The 22,945-nt window shown below is 42.4% G+C and overlaps 2 protein-coding genes across 2 annotated transcripts; one reads left to right on the top strand and one right to left on the bottom strand.

The window, feature by feature from the left end:
• Nucleotides 1–6,812: 6,812 nt before the first annotated feature.
• cebp1 (CCAAT/enhancer binding protein (C/EBP) 1) lies at nucleotides 6,813–7,789 on the bottom strand. The gene is made up of 2 exons (XM_056299210.1): nucleotides 7,445–7,789; nucleotides 6,813–7,130 (listed from the first exon to the last, which is right to left on the bottom strand). Exons 1-2 carry the CDS (start codon nucleotides 7,787–7,789, stop codon nucleotides 6,813–6,815), a joined length of 663 nt encoding a protein of 220 aa, XP_056155185.1.
• Nucleotides 7,790–9,918: 2,129 nt separating this feature from the next.
• On the top strand, nucleotides 9,919–22,249 carry ngdn (neuroguidin, EIF4E binding protein). Its single transcript, XM_056299639.1, has 11 exons — nucleotides 9,919–9,974; nucleotides 10,259–10,318; nucleotides 11,095–11,166; nucleotides 11,905–12,042; nucleotides 12,264–12,348; nucleotides 12,458–12,510; nucleotides 13,294–13,411; nucleotides 15,055–15,229; nucleotides 15,585–15,741; nucleotides 21,344–21,407; nucleotides 21,993–22,249. The coding sequence occupies exons 1-11, from the start codon at nucleotides 9,939–9,941 to the stop codon at nucleotides 22,010–22,012; spliced, it is 978 nt and encodes a 325-aa protein (XP_056155614.1). The 5' UTR covers nucleotides 9,919–9,938; the 3' UTR covers nucleotides 22,013–22,249.
• Nucleotides 22,250–22,945: the final 696 nt, after the last annotated feature.

Raw genomic sequence — 22,945 nt, 5'->3', positions numbered from 1 at the left:
ACATCCCTGCCCACTCTGGCCCATTTCAGTCTCACCACCCCCACCCTGGTCACCTGTGATGCTTCTGGGGTGGCACTTGGGGCTGTGCTCTCCCAGGTCCACGAGGGCATGGAGCATCCAGTGGCTTTCACCTTACAGACGCTCACTCCGGCTGAGCAAAGGTACTCAGTGGGGGAGAGGGAGACCCTCGCTTGTCTGTGGGCCTGTGAACGCTGGGACATCGACCTCTATGGTAGGGCTTTCACCATCCGAATGGACCATCAGGCTCTGATGTCACTGCTGGTGACCCAGGGCTCAGAGCACAGGCCACTGAGGCTGCTGAGGTGGGCTGATAGACTGAACCAGTACAATTTCCAACTAGAGCTTGTGCCTGGGTGCACGAATGTGGTGGCTGACCTGCTGTCAAGGGCAGTCTCCACCACAGCGGGGTTGGACAGTGGAACGCCAGACTCAAAGGGGGATGAGGACTGGGTCCAAATGCTTTACGAGCCCCTCAGCGCAGTAGTCACACTGGCCAAACTGCAGCAGGCTTCGGCTGAGGACAAGATGTTCTCCACCCTCTGCAGCTACATTCAGGATGGCTGGCCTGCTAAAGTGGATGCCAGTCTACTCCCCTACCACGGAGTCTGTGACGAGCTCTCAGGCTGAAGGGGAGGGATGCCTCACATACGGCCATCGCGCGGTCATACCAGAGACACCGTGGACCAGAGTCCTACACATGGCACATGAATGGCAACTGGGAGTGGTCAAGGTGAAGCAGCGCTGCCGAGACACAGTGTGGTGGCCACACATAGACTACGATGTAGAAGAGCTGGTGAAAAACTGCACTTGCTGCCTTTTAAGCAGGAAAACAGGCTAGCTAGCCACAGCATCCCTCACCCTGCTCCAATGGCCATCCACGCCATGGGAGCATATTCAGATCGACCTCTGTGGCAGGCTTCACGGGCACCCACACATGCCTGCTACCTACTGGTGGTGCACAATGTCCACTCGAAATGGCCATAAGCATTTGAGCTGGCCTCCATCACCTCACATGCGACTATCACCTGCCTGGACAAGCTCTTCAGGCACTAGGGGGCTGCCTAGCACTCTTACATTGGACAACGGGCCCCAATTCATATCATCTGAGTTCTCAGACTTTCTGTCATAGCGATTCATTGAGCACATCAGGATGGCAGTGTACCACCCAGAGGGTAACAGCGGGGTAGAAGAGACTTAATAAAACCCTAAAAAATTGAATACAGGTCTGTATGGAGGAAGTGAAAAACTTTAGTGCTGCACTCAATTGAACTATATTGACAATCTGGGCATCCAGGCACTCCACCACTGGGGTGTCACCGGCCCTGCTCATGATAGGGTGAGAACTAAAACAACCACTGGACTGCCTGAGAGCCAAGCCAGCCCCTGCACGTGTGAGCCCAGGGCTCCAGAAGGCCAAAGTACAGGTCCGCAGCTCACAGGCTCAGATGAAGCAGAGGTTCGACACCTCGTGTAGAGTGCGGAACCACACCCTGTCGGCAGGAGGCTGGGTCTGGGTTAAACATGCACACCGTCAGAACAAGCTGCAGTCACATTGGTTAGTGCCCCGGCAGGTGACTCAACAGCAAGGACTGGCCACCTACAGACTGGACGATGAGACTTGGTGACACCCGAACCGCCTGTACAGGGTTCGGGCCCTGATAGACCCTGAATCATGCCTGTTCCCTGCTGCTTCTCTCAGCTGGCAGCCTGCTCCGGAGACTGATGGGTTGGGGTTTAACCCCCCACCGCTGCCAGGTCCTGCTTCTGAGCCGGCTCGCCCTCTGAGGGCGAGGGCCCCGCCCATCATGTTCAAGGACTATGCTATTGGTAATTAAGGGGTTTTAGTTTCATGAATTGGAGAATGTGTTTTGCTTCCTAAGGGGAGTGGGAGGAGAAAATGTTATGTCTGCTTAAACAGTGGAATTTACTGGCGTACCAGCATTCATGTTACTATGTCTTTAAGAGCGTTGTTTCTAAGTGGCTGAGCCGTACGGTTTACGGCGTGGTTTTAAAAAGTGTTGGAAGAATAAAGTTTACTAAAACCCAGCTCAGGTGTGGTCGTTTTTTAAACAGAATAAGCTGTTCATCAATACTATATCCACAGGAAGGTTAACAGAAAATACAATTTCTTGTTCAACAATTATTGAATCAACTGTACACAGTAATGAGTAGGCACTGTGGTGGCAACTGCAACTCCCTATATGCATTTAAACCAAGCAGGCTAAGTGATTGGAAGATTTTGTTATTTTAAGATCGCTGGTATTTCTCTTGGGATGTTAGAATTCATCCTTACAGCGGTTACTTTAGCAAAGAGGAAGAAAAAGGAAATCTTGGTGTGTCCCTTTAAATGTAATGACTTCAAAATGCACAACCCATCTTGAGAAAAGCGCCCTGTCTACAGTTGCAGTTGGCCTTGAATGAGACACTTTAACCTTCAGCAGTGTTGCTCAGTAGCCATCAGCCCAAGTCTCACTGGGGCAGTTTTGAAATGTGTATTTATGTCTAACCCGTTTTTCTCCTGAATCCAATCCTCTAGTCCATCACAGTAAATAAGAATGAGCTCTTATTAAACTTGCCTGGTTAATTAATGAGGGATAAAAAAATCCTGTTAATTACCGGAAGTGACAATAAGGCAGGAATGGAGTGAGTTTGTGATCAGGTTTTAACTAGAGCTGCCTATAGATCCTGTGCACCACTGGTATCCTCATTCTCTGTCACCTTTATTAATGCTTTATAGGGAAATGTGTGTTTTATTTGAGGTATGTCAAGTTTGTACTGTAAATTATTCTAGCGGTTCTTTACTGATGTGGGACCTGTTTCTAGACTTGGAATACATTTAATCCTAAATTTAGAATAGCAAAGTAGAACTGGACAGGTAATATCTGACTGACAAACATATATGCAGCTAATTGTAATTTTATATAAGTATAAAAAATTTTGTGCATTCACCTTCATCACCATAATCACTTCAAGCAGTTTGTGTTTTGGAAAAGAATATAGCCCACCAACAGCACAAAAATGGTCACTCAATGGCTTTGAAAGCATGACAATGTTGTTGGCCACATGCCCTTTCAATAACCTGACATTGAACCGTTATGGGAGATTTTGAAACATCTGAAATTTCAAAGGAGCGGCTTGCTAGAATAGTGGTTAACACTGTTGCCTCACAGTGAGAGCGATTGGGGTTTGATCCCATTTTTTCTTGGTCAAGTTTGCATGTGCTCCCTGTGCTAGTCTCCATCTGAAGACCTGCATTGATGAACTGGAGACTCTAAATTGCCCATCAGTGTCAATCTGAGAGATGTGAGACAAGAGCAAGCACTTCGTCGGACCAATGCACTGTCCAAGACATCTTCATGCCTTGCTTGCTATGTCCTCTGGATAGGGTCCACCCCCCCGCCCCAAACCGGAATTGGATTAAGTGGAAATAAGGAATGAATGTGAACAAATTTGTTGGTTTACACCACTATCATGAAGATAAAGGGTCAAAAGATAATTTAAAGTCCCTAAGTTTGCAGTTGATAGCACAAAGTCCTCCTTCTAAGAAACTAAAGCATACCAGAGAAAGTATTCAACATTTCAACAGAGCCACTATTGCCAATGGAGTCTATCTGTTTTGTTAGAGGGCTGTCCCTCATTATATTGGTTCTTGCTCAGAGCACTCGTAGCCTCAGAAACCAGTTCTACTCTCTGGACACAAGGGTAACATCTGGGTGGGCAGGGGTAAACAGGTAAAACCCCCAATGTAACGACTACCATCAAGTTGCTCTTGAATTAAACAAATCCATCAGCTACTTCAGTGGCGTTGCTTAGTAGTAAACATTGGAAGGCCACGGCTGCACCAACCAGCTCCATTTGTAGAAATGTGCATCATAGGAGTGTGAATCCATTCACCCACTACTTTGAATACAAATATACAATACATATTTTGATTTCAGTTCTAGCTATGCTAAGACTGCGGTTGCATGGCAGTAATGTCGGGGTTCATATGGTCTGCAAACATGCTTGCTGTTGAGTAACTTCATTGGGATTAGCTGAAATACGGTCTTTCTTCATTCTGTGGAGATGTTGCAGTCCGAGGACCACAGATTGCCCCACATGACATTGTGGGACATTTCAACAGACACGGTCACACAAGAAGTCATATTTATCGTCAAAAACAAGACAGTCTCATTAGTCTCATGACAGACTGTTATTTTGCTTTACAATGAAGAGTTTACTTCCAAAGTGATATCCATTTTGCATTAGCATTAGCATGTTGTCAAGCATGGCCAAGTTATCTGTTGATTTTTAAAAATCTATCTCTGTCTATCTAGCTGTCTAGCTATCTGTCTGTCTGTCTGTCTTATCTATCTAGTCTATCTATCTTTCTGCCTGTCTATCTAGTACTATTTATCACTTTGTATGGGACTTTGGATCAACATTATTGACATATTGTAAATGTAATCGAGAAAACGTGGTCATGGGATTGCAGAGAATCAGCTATTGATTTGTATATGATCATTGGGCATCACATGTCCTTGCTTGGAAAGGTTGTGTTTGTGGCCTGTGTAACATAACATTTATTACCTGCTCACAATTGCAATCATTAAATCAATCTATTGAAATTCTTAAATTCATTAACCAAATCTGTGGGTTTTGGTTAATTTAGGATTGTTTCACATGCAAAATGAACATGGCAGAATTAGTACATGTAGTTAAACACTCTCTCTCGCTCTCTCTCTCTCTCTCTCTCTCTCTCTCTCTCTCTCTCTGTCTCTCTGTCTCTCTCTCTCTCTCTGTCTGTTAATGTCTCTGTCTGTCTGTCTCATTATATGTTTTCCAACTGAAAGACTGAGGAGAAGGTGTCTCACCTCGTCTTTTCTCGCTCCTTTTTCTTCCCCCTCTCTCCTATCTCTCCGTCCCTTCACTACCATCATAGCCACAGGAAGGCCCTGGCAGCCCTAAACACTGATATTATCTCTGTGCTCTTCATCTCTGTCCTGCGCTGTGTTGAAATCTTACCCATCCCACAAAGGGAAACCGCTGGTGCACAACGGTCCATGGCTTGACATCCGTTTCTGTGGGTAGGCTGCTTATGGTGAATGGGTGGTTGAGGCAACCTTGTGTACCTGGTGTGGGATGCAATGGAAAATGTACAGAGAAGACTGATCTATTAATGCAGATACCATCACACTCCCTCTCAGCAAGTGTCTCTTTGTTTTCAGAGAAATTCAACAGCAAAATATAATCGAAGTGTAGGTTGGGTTACATGCACTTCTGCTACTTGAGAAAAAAAAAAAAAAATTTTTTTTGTTTATAGGTTGCCTTTTAAAACAATGAAATGTGAAAACACCTTTTGTGATGGTGTTCATTCTTTGTCAGCCAGGAAAGAATAAATGAGAAAAACGGCAATACAAAAGATAATTTGCTTTGTACCAGTTTACAGAAATCATTATTTTATTTAACAAAACACCAAAATAACAGAGTTCTCATCTTTTACAATATACCACCGTAGAACAAGGTGACTATTTTGAGATGAGAAGGTTTCTTGACATATCAATAAAAATTGTAATTTAATCATTTCAAGATATCCTTCATTCAGTGACAGCAGACAGTGTTAGGTAGACAGAGGCACGTAGATCTCATTGAATCCCCTGCAGACCACAGATAATTGTGCAATCCCATTTGGTAACAGCTCTTACAGTAATTTCTACAATGGTAGGAGACATCAGGTAGATGATCATGAAATGTCCGGTAAATTCTGATTCTGCAGTTCACACATTCATACAGGCTTTAAAGTCTGTTTACTTTGGCAGAAGCCGAGTCCCACATAGAGCTTTGACTTATTATCTAGTAATTTGCACAAAATGTCGGTATAAGTATGGGCATTGCCTTGAAGATCCGTCAAGTAACAAACATGTAAGGAGGACAATCAACCGTAGACCTTTATCATTACTTATTTCTATGCCAATGTGCACGGAGTAGTTTTACTACTATTGTTGAATGTAATGTAACTGGAAGTAATGGTTCCGTGTTTATTCACGACGTCTTTACCTTCACAGGTTTAAAATCTGTGGCGGATTCCCCTCTTGTTCAGTTACTGTGTTCCCACTGTTTTGCTTAACCACAGTTTGGACTTTACAGTGACAGAAAACCATCTTTTTCCACATCCCATCCCATGTGTGTCCTCCTTTGGCACCTCGAGGCCATTTTTTACATTTTTTTCAAAACACTGTGCTGCCTCATCCAGTCATTCAAACTTCCTTCATGACAGCAAGCCTTTTCACTGCTTTTTCAACAATACTAAACAATGGTAACCTTCTCAGTTTACACCGCACCTACAATTAAAACATACATTTTTAAGCCCGTGCAAAGTTGGCCAAAAATTATTCCAATGTGATTTTTCAAATAATTCTCATTTGACTGAAGAAAACCTGAAGAGTTTTTGGAAACAGATCAAGTGACAAAGAGGGATGAAACGATTTCCATTTCCCAAACTTAGAAGTATTTTGACCCATTTTAAAATGCACCATGAACTCTTTTCAACACACAATATTAAAATATCTCTTATCTGTAATGAGATTTAAAGACATGTATATACACGGGGACCAGTGGTTCTCAGTCTGGTCCACTCCCAGTGCTGCCGGTTCTCTACTCTGCCAGGGAGTCCATTACATTCACCTGTTGTTCCAGTTTATTACAGATGCCTAATCTGCAGTTATCAAATCTGGCACAACAGGTGAACGTAATCATCAGCGGCACTGGGAGCCCCTGAGGACCCGATTGAGAACCTCTGTTCTAGACTCAGCTCAGCATCTTGGCTCTCCTGCTGCTCTGTCGTCTGTCCCCTGCAGGTGACGCTGTGACAGGATGTGTCTGAGAGTGTCCAGCTCCTGTGTGAGCTGTCCTATCCGTAACTGCAGCTTCTGGTTTTCCTCCTGCAGCTGGATGGCCCTTTGCTGAGTCAGAAGGATTCGCCGCCGAGCCTTGTCCCGGCTCTTCCTCACGGCGATATTGTTCCTCTCCCGTCGCATGCGATACTCTGTGCTGTCCTTGCTGATGGTCCTCTTTGCCATAGGGGCACGCAGAGATATAGTGGTAGGGGGCAGTGAGAAGGGAGTAAAGTCCTGTATGAAGAATCAGACATGAAAAATGTATTTATTCACAAGCACACGCCACGAAATCCAGATTATTCACACACTCACATACCAAGTACATACTAACAAAGAAAATTGGTTCCAACAGTACTGTAGGACTAGGTACTGAAAGTCTGTAAGGTCCAAGTGATATAAATTCCTTAAGTCAGACAGAATCACACAAGTTTCTCTCTCTGTCTCTCTTTCTTTCTCTCTCTCAAACACACACACACACACACACACACACACACACACACACACACACACACACACACACACACACCACCAAATGCACAGAGACACACCTGCTGTGTTGTGATGTGACTCTGATGTTGGTTTGAGATGCTTGTGCTTGCATTGTTACTGAGACAAGGTGGTGATGCGTAGGACAGATAGGGCTGTCCCATCATGTGCTCGGCCATTCGGTCTTCATTGCACCCTCTGACATATCCATTAGACTGGCTGTACATCGCCATGTCCATCTGAGCCATCTGGCCGGTTGTATCAACCGGCCTGGAACTGGTAGGGTTTAGGGACTGGGAATGGGAGTGGGAGTGGGAGTGGGAGTGGGAGTGGGAGTGGGAATGGGTTTGTCCCGCATATGGGCTGGTCCACTCCTGGATGACAGACGATACCTTGGAATCAGACATCTATTGGGATTCAGAATCAGGGCAAGAATTATATCAGTTGTCGAGCAAAAGGAACATACAAAAATGTGTCTAAGTGATGTTTGTGCAGAGAAGTATCACAACTTATTAAGTTTTAAAGTACACACAACACACAGTATGAGGAAAACGGGTTCATAAATGGTGAAGAGGGAGCATGAAAAGCATTTAATGGGCTGTAGGCTATACTTAACATATTGCACTAAATCATACATTTGAAATTCAGCAATAAACTGATGGGATAGCTTCGGGATCTTGTATGCTGCAGTCTATATGTTTGGCTGGGTCAGTAAGATTAGTTATATACTATATGCTTGCAATGTTGTAAGTCAGAATTCAGTTTATGAACTATGTTGGATGTCATTTCTCATTGCTTACAGGCATCTCTTTTCATCTGTCTTCACAGTTCTCTAATGAAGCATGAAAATAGATTAAATAATTATCAGTCCTTTAATTATTATTATTTTAAATTTATTTCTGATTTTTCCCTTTTTCTCCCAATTTAGTGGCCAATCGATCCCCCTATTTTAATTCAAACACCCACCCTCGTACTGCGTGCGTTCGCAAACTGCATCTCTCCGGCCGGCAGTCTCGAAGGAGACGCCTCGTCACTTCCGGGACAAGGCGACTCCAGGCCGAACCACTGCTTTTTCCGACACACGCAGAGACGCATTCATGTGACGAACACAAGCCGACTCCGCCCCCTCCCGAAGACAGCGTTGCTGATATTGCTGCTTCGTCGAGTCCGGCCGCAGTCGGATCTGACGAAATCGGGGCGCGAACCCCGGTCCCCAGTGGGCAACTGCATCGACACAAAGCCGATGCTTAGACCGCTACACCACCGCGGACCCTTAATTATTATTATACCCTATTATAATAATATTATTATATTATTATCTATACCCGCTTAAACCAATTCAGGGTTATTTTTAAGGCGTTTCTAGGTAATTTACCATCACTGGTTAGACTCTAATTTAGGTGGTTACATTATTGCTGTTACATGTTATTATTGTAGGTTCAAGTTGCACAATTTATATTCTTTCATTTAGCGGGTGCTTTTGTCCAAAGTAACTTGTAAGAATCAGCTATTAGCATATACATACCTATATAGTAGCAAGAGTGAATGTCATTTCAGTTACAATTAGCATAAGTGCACAACTGGTAGATAACCAATAGTGATGTGAATCAAAGAAGATTGGAATCACGAATTAGCCAGCGAATACCACAGATCAGTATCAGACATATAACTACGAGTCCATGCCACGTCAGAGTGCAAATAATTTAAGTGCATAATAGATAGCTCACCAGCAGTGATGCAAGTAGGGGGTTCTAATTACAACTTGCTGGACGATGCCACAAATCATAATCACAGTCATTTTAGAGACCATCTATGGCCCGGAAAAGGAAAGTTTTTAGGCCTTTCTTCAAGCAACTGAGCGAGACTAGCTCTGATGGAAAGTGGAATAAATGCACAAAGTAGACCTATAATATCCACACAGATTGAATATGTATCCATTTGGATAATGGATACTTTTTCAAATCAATATCAAAACTGTGATTAATACATTTGTTAAATTGGTTGTTTTCAGATACAAATGATATCTACATGGACTTACCATGACTTGTCTTTTCATGTACAACCCACAGAGTCTATTAGTACTTTAACCAAGTTCTTCTGTCTGCTATCTGACTTGAAATGGTCCCCAAGAGAGGTAGGTATTCCTCTGATCACCACTATCACTTCCTCTAACAGCACATCTCTCTCTCTTTTTTGTCTCTCTCTTTAACACACGCGTGCACGCACGCACATGCACAAACATGGGGTAGTAGCAGAGCCAGAGATGGGCGTGAACGTCTGTAAAATGATGATGATATTCATTGTATCACATTATTATTTCCATATAGGCTAGTCATAGCCAAACTTGCGAAACTTCTGAAACCTTTTCGTATTGAAACCGCAATATGTTTACATAAGTCAAAACGGCTATTTCACTCTAAGTTTAAATGCATATTTCCTACGTTACAGGTATCACCGTTTCTTTCTGTTTTTGATTTTGCATACACTTGCGCCAAAGGTTTTGCCATTTGACTTTTTGTCCGCTGGGCATGCTATGTCCCTCTCCTGCTCCCGTACATGAGGGTAATCAAAATGGCTACCTGCATGGATAACGTGAGTGAAGCCCGTTTGTTGTGTACTAAATCTGTTTTTTGTTGTTCTAAAACTCTTACTACGTAGACTGCCGTGAACAGTTTATGGTTTTAATTTAGATTCACTAATACGTGAGATGGTTGATCGTAGTATTGTTTTTACAAGACATCGGTTCAGCTGAAGCTAATGCTCGTCTGCCATTGTAGCTAGCCGTTTACTCCTTATTGCTTACTAGGTAGTTTTGTGTGACTGGCTGGCTAGAGTTGGCACTGAGCTTCTTAAATGTCATTTGAACTTTCGTGCAGGATTTAATCGACCGTGATTTACCCAAAGCTGTGCAACTGCTGAACAGTCTCACAGAGCAGGTATGTAAGTGTATAACTATCCCATTGTATTACTGTTCCATGTGCATTACTATTGCAACCGTGTACTAATAGTCATAAGATCCGTACACGTTTATTGGCACACCTCCTGATATGACTGATGGTACGTGACGAAAAAAACGACACCTATGTAAATATATCTGTAAAATGTATACAAAAATGTGTATTCAGTATTCTTAATCGAACTACTAATCTGCTAACATTAACTATGAGGCATCAGCTTGATTTGGGTTTTAGACCGTGTATGGATTTTATCTTAATTTTCTTGATTTGAATCATAAATAAACAAGCTGGACTTATAGATTTCACCACAACCTGAAACTAAAAACACCCTTTTATGATAAGAGGGAGAAAAAAAATCTGCCAATAAGGGGGAAACTGCCTTAATTTGTAAATGAAAGTTGCAAGTTTTGGTACTGAACCTTCCTTTAGATAATTGAAGAATATTTACTTTTCAAATGTCATATAGCAAAGATTTTGAATTTACATGTTTAGCACTTTAGTTGACCTCATCCAGGATAACGTGGAGAGCACAGAACAGTTAAATAAATGTCAACATGGCACATTATCAGTTAAACATAAAAAGCTAGTTTGGAGCAAGAAGCAACATAGTGGTGCCTAGATTGATAACACTGATTTCATTGATGACATCAGTTTCATTGGTCATAAACTGAGTAGTCTTATGCTATATGCTACCAGGGCTCTTGTTTCATAATTAAAAAACAAACATGCTCACACCCTTTTGCCTCATCTCTTAGGTGGCTTCAGTGACAAGTCATGTCCACGAGTTGCTAAAGAAGGTCAAAGATGGGGTGTTTCAAACATCTAAGGTGAGGAAAGCCTGACAAAAATGTAATTTGCCTGAATTTCCCATCAAAGTAAAACTAATGTGTACAACCACCTGTTGTGCTAAAACTGTTGTACCAAGCCTCTCACACTATTTATTTTCTTACTTGTACTAATGTTAATACATATGATTTAGAATGCACTTTTTATTAACATAATGTAATAAATATACATGCACAGAATGATTACCAAAAGGAAAAGCAATAAAAACCTGACAAAAGAAGACAGATTACAAGTAAAAGAAGACAATTTCAGTTGTTAAAGGGTAGGGCTGTCCAAAGAGGGGGGCAGTTATAAAAAGGTGGGATTTAGGCCATTTTTAAGAGAGTCCAAAGCCTGTGATGCTCTTAGATGATCAGAGATTGAATGGACAGTAAAAGCAAAATACTTGATCTCCCACCGTGTGGATTTTTCCAGAATTTCTAGTACCAGATGTGCAGGGTTTTGCCACATAGGGCCAAACAATGAGTGCAAAATGTTTGCACTATCACAGGAAACCTATTTTGGTGAACTACATATGACTGACGACTGTGACTATCCCCATCTGAGAAGTTCAGATGTAGGAAAACCTAACATCACCTGCTGATCCATGAAGATGTCAAACAAAACAAACCTTATTGAAATTCTATTTGATCCTGGTTTGGTTGACAGTTAGGCTATTTAAATTGGCTTGCTAATATTAAAAGCTTCTCTGTATATCTCTCTCTCCATGTCCCCCCCAGGGTTTGTCTTTTTTAGACCTTCGGTACCACCTGCTTCTTTTCTACCTTCAAGACCTCACTCACTTGATAAGCATCAAAACAGAGGGAGGCAAAATAAAAGACAGCAAAGCCTTGACCAGGGTGGTCACCATTCGAACAGTGAGATGCCTGCAATAATAAATACATGTATTTCCAGTCTGTTTATCCACCCATTTATCCATGCAAACATCAGATTTGATCTTGTACGTCCCACCACACACAGCCACTTCTCACCAGGCTGAGAATTAACCTGTAGCCCCTCCACTTTATGCACTGTTACAGCTGTGAATATGAGATCACAATAAATGAAAATCACTAACATATCATGGTTATTGTTAAAGATCCTGGAGAAGATGCGACCTCTAGACCACAAACTGAAATACCAGATTGATAAACTGGTGCGTACGGCTGTTACCGGCAGTATAGGTGAGGTGATACTAAATTTTAAATCTGAACTTAAGTTACATCAAACACCTCCCTAAGTTACATCATCATCATTCAACCCATTTTTTTCTTTATTTTTTTAATCTTTTAGCTGAAAACGACCCACTGCACCTGCGCCCTAACCCTGAGAATTTCATCAGCAAAGTAAGAGACCATCTCTATACCATACCTTATCTCTAAATATCCAGTTTGTATTTTGTTCCTGTTTCTGTCTATAGTTACAAGGGCCAGACTGGTTTTGAGAGCAGATCATATTAATAACACAGCGAAAGAATGATCAATTCTCGAGACACCTCTGGCCAAGAAGACTTAATACTTATCTGTCTTGAGATGTTTCATTAGCATTGGGTTACACTAAACTTTCAGAAACTGGGACCTACTAGAAATTGCGGAGGAAAAAGAAAATGGCTTCCATACAATGGTCAAGCTTTCAGTCTTAGTGGACCTTCATCAGGACACTATTGTTTTGGGCAACACTACCTTTTTGTGTATGCAGCAGATCCTCTCCATGTCATCATTATTTTTAACTGTTCTGTGAGGTGTCCTTGAGTGCTCTGTAAGGCGCCCACAAATAACATTTATTGTTATTATTATTATTATTATTATTATAAATCAACACAAATCATCTACTGATGATGCAAAGGTGATTTCTCAGGAATATGGTTAGATAGGCAATGCAACAGAAAAAGTGCAAGAAATGGTGTGTGTTGGGGGAGTTACCAGGATAGCAGGATTATGAAAATGAATGTATATTGGTTTGGCTTTTGCAAGCTTATTCAAGATGTCTCATCACAGCTTCCACTTAATTTCTCAGCCCTTCAGTATTATATCTTTCTTTTGTTGATACTTCATCATTAAATTCCTATCGAAATATTGCACAGCATGTTTCCAATTTCATTGCCATGCTTTGGTTTGTCAACTCAACAGCTGAGTGAATCTGAGGAGTCTGAGGATGAAGATGGGCACAAGGCAGCCTCTGAGAGGAAGATGGCTCCCTCTAGTGATAGGAAATATGTCCCTCCACGGATCGCTCCAATGCACTATGGTAATATCTTTTCTTATCTTAAAAAAAACTGTATTTATTTTGTGTGGTCTTTCTACAAGGAAGCAAGGAACAGCCAGTGGTTGGCTGTTCCTCTTTTTAGTAAAGGAACTTATAGGGTAGACTTGTTTTCTTTGCTTCAGCTTATTGTTTTTGTTTAAGTTGAAAAAACAATGGAGCATGAATATCTGATGCTGTGGATGCGTGTTTGGATGCACGTGCCTCAACTGTCAACAAAAGGCAGCAGCCAATCAATTTACTAGTCACAATACAGCACGAGCCCAGACCATCGGTCTGTGACCTGCTATGTGAAAAAAAACTAAACGAAGTTGCCACAGTGGCACATGCCAGCCACAAAACTACAGAGAAGACATCAAATGAAAACTGAAAAATACCTGCCAGTCAGAACATCTGAGGTAAGAGATTAAATTGGAGGTAAGCTTGTTAGCAAGCTGACCTCTGACAAACGCCAATGGCAGCAGAGTCTGCTAGAAAGTGATGGCAGCAGAGCAGGTATGGCTGCCAACCATCTGGCAGTGCTCATGACAGCAAAATGCAGATGGCTGAAGAGGAGAAGAGGGCAAGGCTGAGGCATATGACAAAACATCGAAAATGGGCCCTTGAGACACTGGTCCAGGCAAAGAAGAAGAAATAAGGAACAGACCCCTCTAGTCCTGTCCCCCCATTAGTCCTAATGGCACAGAGCAGATATGGAGAGTAATAATTTTGAAAATAATTGTAATTAGTTGTAATTAGCGGCACAGTGGCGCAGTGGTTAGCACGGTCGCCTCACAGCAGGAAGGTTCTGGGTTCGAGCCCCAGGGTAGTCCAACCTTGGGGGTCATCCTGGGTTGTCCTCTGAGGGGAGTTTGCATGTTCTCTCTGTCTGTGTGGGGTTGCTCCGGTTTCCTCCCACAGTCCAAAGACATGTAGGTCAGGTGAATCGGCCATACTAAATTGTCCCTAGGTATGAATGTTTGTGTGTGTGTGTGTGTGTGTGTGTGTGTGTGTGTGTGTGTGTGTGTGTGTGTGTGTGTGTGTGTGTGTGTGTGTGTGTGTGTATCAGCCCTGTGTGATGGCCTGGCAGCCTGTCCAGGGTGTCTCCCCGCCTGCCACCCAGTGACTGCTGGGATAGGCTCCAGCATCCCTGCGACCCTGAGAGCAGGATAAGCAGTTCAGATAATGAATGGATAGATGGATGTAATTAGTTATGTACCTGGTGGGGCTGCCCTTTGTTAATTTTCTTTGTAAATGTGAGTATATCATATACAAAGGTACATTAACACTTAATGAATACTTTGTAATTTATTTTGCTTCTGTTAGCTTGTAACCAGCACCATAATAATCCTTAGAAATGAGCATTTTGTAGTTTATTTAAAAAAATTCTCCCAGGGGAACATACTCCGGACCCACCTAGCAGTTCCATGTTCTTCTATGCTCACACATCCCTCTTACTTTTTTCACCCCTAACCAGTTTGCACGCCTGTGTATCATGTTTTTGACGATACCGTGTGACAATTATGTGTAAGAGGACATTTTTTTTAACTTAACAAACATTACAGGATCGCTTTCTTTAATAGCACTGTGGTAGCTGTCATGAAAAGCACTTGATTGTCATCTCATTATCATCCTGCCTTTGCTCCCAGATGGTGACATGACGGAGGCGGAGAGGAAGAAAGAGGTGATGGAGCGGCAGCGTCGTGCCGCCCTGCGGAGCTCACTGATCCAAGAGCTTCGACAGCAGTACAGCGACACCCCCGATGAGATCAGGGAGCGGCGAGACTTCCAGACAGAACGAGAGAGCCGAGAGGAGCTGCACAGGTTCTATTTTCAGTCATTTGACTCTTTGGTTTTACATAGATTAAGCAGTCTACATCATTTTAGTACTGTTCCTCTTGGAGCGATGAGAAAGACTGAGATGGAGGTGAGGGAAGACACAGATGGGAGTTGGTTTTGCTACTGTACAGGTATCTCATGAGGCTATGATGAACTCCTGGGGATAGTGAATGGTTAAGTCTACATGCATTTCTCCATACATGTGCTAGTAAACCACAAGCAAAATTATAGTGTTACATGTGCCTTAAACAAAGTCATAAATGTCCTGTGCTCAGTATTCTACCTCTTTACCATACCTCTGGCAGTAGTGACTGCAATAATTTTCCTCTCTTTTCCACAGGAAAAACTATGAGGAGTCCATGATGGTGCGTCTGAATGTGCCAAAGAGTCAGAAGAGCGCCAGCAAGAAGAGACGCGCAATGGGAATGTTTGGACAGCTGAGCGGTATCACACACTTCAGTGACATCACAGCGCTAACTGGTGGTGAAGGAGTACAGGTGAGCTGGGCTGTGTCGCCACAAACACAGTTTGGTTGGGTCAAGGCTAACCCCTGTCTCTGCTTGGTTACAGTAATGCACAAATTGAAAAATGTGGTTCTTGATGAAATTATGGACTTCATTTAGGATTGGGTTTGAAACAATTTGGGAATTAATTGGTTTCACCTGGGTTAATTGACACATGTGACTGGCTATTCAGGCCAGCATGTACTGTACAGAACAGGATTTAGCAGTCAGTTTGTACTGAATGTCTCACAATGGGGTTCATGTTATGCTCACTGTGGAGACATGGCATATCTTAAAGCTAAAATCCTGAACAGATGGCCTTTTTTTTATTATTTATTTCTGATTTCTCCCAATTTAGTGGCCAATCGATCCCTATTTTAATTCAAACACCCACCCTCGTACTGCGTGGGTTCGCCAACTGCATCTCCCTGGCCGGCAGTCTCGAAGGAGACGCCTCGCCACTTTCGTGACAAGGCGACTCCAGGCCGAACCACTGTTTTTTCCGACACACCCAGAGACGCATTCATGTGACGAACACAAGCCGACTCCGCCCCCCTCCCGAAGACAGCGTTGCCAATATCGCTGCTTCGTTGAGTCCGGCCATAGTCGGATCTGACGAGACCGGGGCACGAACCCCAGTCCCCAGTGGGCAACTGCATCGACACAAAGCCGATGCTTAGACCGCTACACCACCGCGGACTATACAGATGGCCTTTTTGATACAAATGCTGGTGTACTTTAGGAAAAAATAACTAATCCACAAATATCCAAATCATGAACCCTTTTGTTGCTCAATGTAATGGTTTGTCAGGTAGGATTAACCCTAGGAAGATGATACAGCACATATTACGTCTTTACCGTAGTAGGCAATTGTTGGAAGAATAAGGCAGGTACCAGTGAGTGTGCTGTTGTTGTTGACATTGTTGTGTCTTCAAACAGATGTGGCAGACCTCCTAGGAAACCATTACCAACAGATATTACAGTATCAATAGCTAAAACTCAGGTTCAACCATGATTTTTTGTTTGGCGCTTGGTGCTTACATAAGAGCACTGGTAATTATTTTGAATGGATCTCAGGGATTTGGAGTGCCCATACACCAGTCCTATTACTGGTATCATCCAAAGTGTCACTAAAACAAAACCCACAATCTACAGAATTGACATTTTTTTTAAAAAAAAATTTGGGGGGGGGTCTCCCCATTGTATCCGGCTAATTACCCCACTCTTCCGAGCTGTCTCGGTCACTGCTCCACCCCCTCTGCCGATCCAGGGAGGGCTGCAGATTACCACATGCCTCCTCCGATACATGTGGAGTCGCCAGCCGCTTCTTTTCACCTGACAGTGAGGAGTTTCACCAGGGGGATGTAGCATTTGGGAGGATCACGCTACCCCCCCCCCCCAAACAGGCACCCTGAGCAACCAGGACACATACCCTCATTGGGCTTCCCACCTGCAGACACGGCCAATTGTGTCTGTAGGGACGCCCAACCAAGCCGGCGGTAACACGGGGATTCGAACCAGCGATCCCCATGTTGGTAGGCAGTGGAATAGACCGCTACGCTACCTGGATGCCCCCAGAATTGAAACTTTAATTTAAATGTTTACCTGACCACAAGCCCTCTACTAACTGCCATTGATGAAAACACACGTCTTTGTGTCTTTGTCACTCAGTAGCCTGGCCTTGTGTTGTCTATAGATGTATTTCTGTTTTTTGGGGGTTTTTTTATACTTTATAAAGATTTTTCCATTTACCAGACAAGACATTGACATAAGCTATTATTTCAAGGTATAAATGTGTACAGAAAAATAACATTGGAAAGAAACAAAGAACAAAACCAGCTACATCATCCAAAAAGTAAAGATCACAAAAAACAACAACACGGCCATCATAGTGTATTTGAGCAAAGACAGGACAGAGGATGCACCGATACTTTTTTCCGACCCCGTACAAGTACTTAAAGTTGGGTACTTGTCGATACTGAGTACCGATATAAGTACTTAATAATACCATTACAGTTCTAACAATGGCTTTGAAAACACGTTTTATTTTCATCAGCTGGTCCTCCCTTTCTTTTCCTTTTGTTTTACGGATTCGAACCGGCGAGCCCCGTGTTGGTAGGTAACGGAATAGACCGCCACGCTACCCCCCCCCCCCCCCCCCCCCCGCGCCATGTTCCTCACTTTCTGAGTGTGACAAATTAAATAAACAACATGATGCTGATGACACTTTAACATTCAACTTTGCGTTTCCCTGAACAAACGTGGCACCGCCACACATTTCATTTAAATGTAACGTGCAACACATTCGTTGGATTTCAGCCCAACAGGACAACTGAAACGTCCCCATGTTAGTGCCGCCCGTGAGGAGTAACCCTCAAAACACGCCCCGCGCGGACGCGTTGCGTCATGTGGGCGGGGCTGAGCGGTTTGGGTTTTTTTTTTACCTGTTACACCAACGGCAACTGTGTTGCGTAGAGTCGCGCGCCAGCCGTGTTTTCTGCTCCGCCGTGTGCGTATTGAGCTTTGCCAGGTGATAAATGCAGTTGGTTTTGCAGGATTTGGAAGCATAAACTATATATTAACTGGTACCGAATTTATTAACTCCATCGTTTTAACTATAGGATCATGGAAACACATTGGTTTGATTGATTTTAATTTACAAAAAAAACAATCACTAGGTTGCATTGCTACGTCATATTGCCTCTGGTACAATGGGATATTTACACATTGTACTCGGTTTTTAGATAGTTCTATGTAGTTTTTACCGTCGAGGCGGAAAACGGCTGGCACGTAGCCACACACACAACACAGTCATAGTGTAGCGGGTTAAAATGAATAACCCGCTCCGCCCCGCGTCCCTGCCTCGGCTCTCTGCACCCCTCGTTTCTCGCGCCGCTTGAACAAACTTGACACATCGACGAGTCCGTCCGCTTCTCGGGCCGCTGCTCCGCGTCGTCTTGTCAGGCTCATCTCCTCTTTCCGTACCAATGGCGAAAAAAGGCACCGCTCACTTTTCAGAATTTCCGCTGAAGTGATCTTGTCGGATATCGGTTGTGGTTGTATCGGGAGTAGTTTTACGAGTACTAGTGCACGAGGACAGTGTCGGGCCGATAGGGTCTGAGTTCATAGTTCCAAGCCAGGTAAACTGTTCCTCTAGTTTATTAATGGGTCCTAGGTTTCGTAAAACCTCGGTAGAGCCCTGGGCCAGATTGTCCATAAATGGCATCAGGTGAGTTCGCCGTGCTGAGGGGTCACTAACTGATTAAGACCACGACTAGACTTTTTGAAAATATATCTTAAAATATTTCTCATATTTTCTGTGCGTCTTTCCGTACCACTGGGAGGGCGGCGAGGAGAGACGCTGTTTATTCCAGTAACTAGTGCAGTGCCCGTTCTGGTGTAATGCCCCCTCCGACCACACTACGGGTTGCTATGGCAGAGTGGCGCTGTTCGTCCGGTCGCCACGGGACAGATTCCTTCCATTTTAGTTAAGACAATAATAGTGGCACACTTACCTGCTGATAGAAAATATGTTCAGATATAATTTTACTAATTCACCCTCCCGTGTGGAACAATTATTTTTCTGTTTGACAAAGGCGAGAAGGAAAATCAGGTCCTTCGTAAATGTATCTGCCGTTTCCGACCAGGAAAATGAAAAATGCCTTTTCGTTTGAGGATTTTGAATTGGAAAATGAAATCGCTGGTTTTCATTCCTTTGATTTCCGTCTCTGAAAACAACAAAAGAACCGTTATTTCTAATTGTCCACACATTGCAGTACATTGTCTCAATGTGCTATTCCCTGTACCTTCATGTGACCTCACCTGGCGCTCTGGGATCATTCAGCTGTTCACATGGTTTCTTGCGACAGTCGTTATTTGGCTTGCCTTATTTGGAGTGATGATTTTTTTTTAGACAAACTCTGTAATGGCTTTTAATTTAGGCCTCATACAGACCAATTATGATGGAAATATTTAGCATGACATGTTCCATTGTGAGTTGCATTCAGATTTGAGCATCAGTGTAAGGGTGTATGACATTTGTAGGCCCATGTCTATCTAATGTAAGGTTTTTTTGGTTGGGTCTTATATTTTTCTGTAGTATGTGTTAACCCTGTACTTTAGCCGTAAGTTCATGTAATTCTATGTGGTCTTTACACCTATAGTAAATTTGACTTTGTGTGAAGTGGGAGAAGGGGGGCACTTCAAGTGTGGCTTCTCTATGGCACCACTGTGTTAATCTGGGCATGACAGAGCCGTTGAGGGTGCATCTGATTCTTTTCCAGCTTGATGTTCTCCATCATATCTTTGATCCATTGGTTGTGTGATGGAGGGGTTACGTCCTTCCATTTAAATAGAATTGAGCGTCTAGCTGGTAGGAAAGGGCAATTAGCTTCTGTAAGTGAGCAGGGAGATTGGAATCATATGGAACTGAGAATATACCAAAGATAGCAATTGTAGGAGAAGGCATAATATTGCAGCCATAAATCTTATAAATGGTGTCAAAAAAAGATGACCAGAAAGGGACAGGTTTTGGGCAAGCGTATGGCAGATGGTCGCTGGGGTCTGTTTACACCTGTCACATATAGGGCTTAGGTTTTTTCTTACAAGTTTTAGAGAAGTGTTGCTGATGTAGCATTTTGAATTGTATTAAGGCATTTCTTGAGCATATAGAAGAGGAATGAACCCTAGAAAGAGCCATGTTCCATTCCTCATCTGACAGCGGGACCCCTACATCATTGTTCTCGGAGATATGGAGGGATTATATTTAGCCATGATCTGAGAATAAATCTTTTGAGAATCTACCCTTATTTAGTATATTGCTCGTTAAAGATTCCAGGCAAGATAATGGGGGGAAGGGGACAAACTTTTTCCGTGCCAAGTCCCTTTGTCAATAACAGAAAAAAATACTAGTCCGTATTTTCTGGACAATTGGGTCAAAGCTGGCAGTGTTGTCAATATACAGGTTCCCAGTGCTATGTATACCTTTATCCTACCAGATTTGGAAGTCTTTGTCTAGTAAAGATGGGTGAAAAAGGTGCTTGTTTACTATAGGTGAGTGAATAGAGAACCTCTGAATACCCAGACATTTTGAACTGTTCCATATTTCCATTAATATTATCAACTAGTGATGGCAAAGATACAGAATAAAGCAGGGAGTGAGTGCAGATTGCTTGTACTTCAGTATTTACATAGTTTTGAAAGTTGCCACTCTGTACTACTTGCTTACCTCTTCATGGTCTGCTGATATTAAGATTACTGAAATATTTGAGTGAACTGAAGTAACCGCAGTTGCAGTGGTTCAGTGAACTGGCATAGTTGGCAGTACCAGTATGTTACACTTAAATATAACATACTGGTAATCAGTCTCACTGTTAGTTGACATGAGAACTTAAATCAGGGAAATAATCTAGGAGGATTTGAAAAATTCCTTTGCTATGTTTTGTTCTTATACTTAAAAATATTAAAAGGCCTGGATAGGCCCCTCTCCGTCCATGGTGAGAAACCATTTTGGCTTCATATTTAGATTTTATTCACGCACAAAGATTATACTCCTGATTACACGGGTAATACTGACACTTCCTTTCTGTTTAAAAAGGATGGAGAAAACCCTCGTCCCAAGAAAAAGAAAAACCTCATGAAGAAGAACACCAAAAAGAAAGGTGAGAATGGCATAAATCACTTCAACCAATCTGTATAATACATACATGATCTTGTTTGACTCAGGAATTGAAAATATAATTTTAAGAGGACTTCATAATGGAAGGGCAAATAAACAAGTTTCCATCATTAAATGAAAACTTCTGTGTGTATCCAAAGAACCATACAAGGAACGTACCAGTGGCTCAAACAGCTGTTGCAATAAGCTCTTTGCATTTTAATCTACAGAGAACCAGATGAAGTGATTTTTTCCCCTCAGGGCAATCCAGATAGTGTCGAGTTCCTTGTCAAAGAAAACAGTCTGGCATTCATTTTCTTTGTGGCAAACCCCACCCATCTCACAGCTAAGCAAGCAAAAATAGTTTGCAAGAACTTTTTTTTCTGACTAGTGTTTCTGCAATTTCACTTATCAGGAATCCAAATCTACATTTGAAATGTAAATTTATCAGATGCTTTCCCAAAGCCTTGCTTCACCACAACTATGCTCTACAAAAAACAGAAACGATCAAAAAGAAACTGCAGCCAGTTGTGTAAGGTTGCTAATTTTTGTTTCTTATTAGTGTCTTTTTCAAATCCTTTTCCTTCAGCCTTCAAGAAACACAGATAAGACCGCATAAGAGGCATCCACAGCTCTCTGCACTGAGCAAGGCGGGCACTAGTGGATTCCTTCCAATGCATAATGGCTGTTTTGGTTAGAAAGCTTATTTGGCAGATTGGACTTTATTACAAAGTATTTTAACAATATAAAGGAATTCTTGCCTACTTCAAAATCATGTTGGATCTAATGTTTTTCCATTGAGTTTGTGAAATAAACATTTACTTTGTATAACCCGTAGTGATTGTGACAGTTCATTTCAATTCAGAGTACTGCAATAAAATGACATTGAGGAAAAATGTCTAGTTTACGATGACTGTTATGATGGGCTTTGCTAAATATACCGTTGTTGGTTGTCCATACTATTTGAATGCATAAGCTGGTTTTAGCATTTTGTTGCAAATACTTTAGAGGATTGAGAGAGAACAGCAGTATAGCTGAGTTAACATGTAGCGAATGTGGGTATAATTTGCAATCATTTGAAATTAATCAAATTTGTCCAACATTTACAATTTTCAAATTCAGAACTGAAAGGATAGCTGGCATATGCCAGTTTTTACCCAAAATTATGCAACAATTCCCCCAATTTTTATTACTAGGAGTTCCTTTTGAGAGAAGTTCTTGGTTGAGAAGTTAAAGACGAGACTACCAAATTATCAAGACTGTCTGAAATCGCATGCTAGTCGTGTTTTGTATGCTTTTGAATAAATGACAACTTTGCTGATGGCATGGCAAATCCACCTATCTGTTCATCTAACCAGGTTGAAACACCAAATCTTGGGAAATCTAATTTCAGGTTCGATATGTGACAGGGGCAAAACAGGCCAAAATGTCCCTTGTTGGAAGAATGTCTGAATGTCAAAATTATTGCATGTTAAGTTGAATCTTAATACTTGACAACAAACTCAGTACAAAGTCTAATTTTTACACAATGTCTTTATTTTT

This window comes from Lampris incognitus, chromosome 19, assembly GCF_029633865.1.
Source record: "Lampris incognitus isolate fLamInc1 chromosome 19, fLamInc1.hap2, whole genome shotgun sequence".
In the NCBI taxonomy this organism is placed as follows: domain Eukaryota; kingdom Metazoa; phylum Chordata; class Actinopteri; order Lampriformes; family Lampridae; genus Lampris; species Lampris incognitus.
This window is presented reverse-complemented; position numbering and strand designations above follow the sequence as displayed.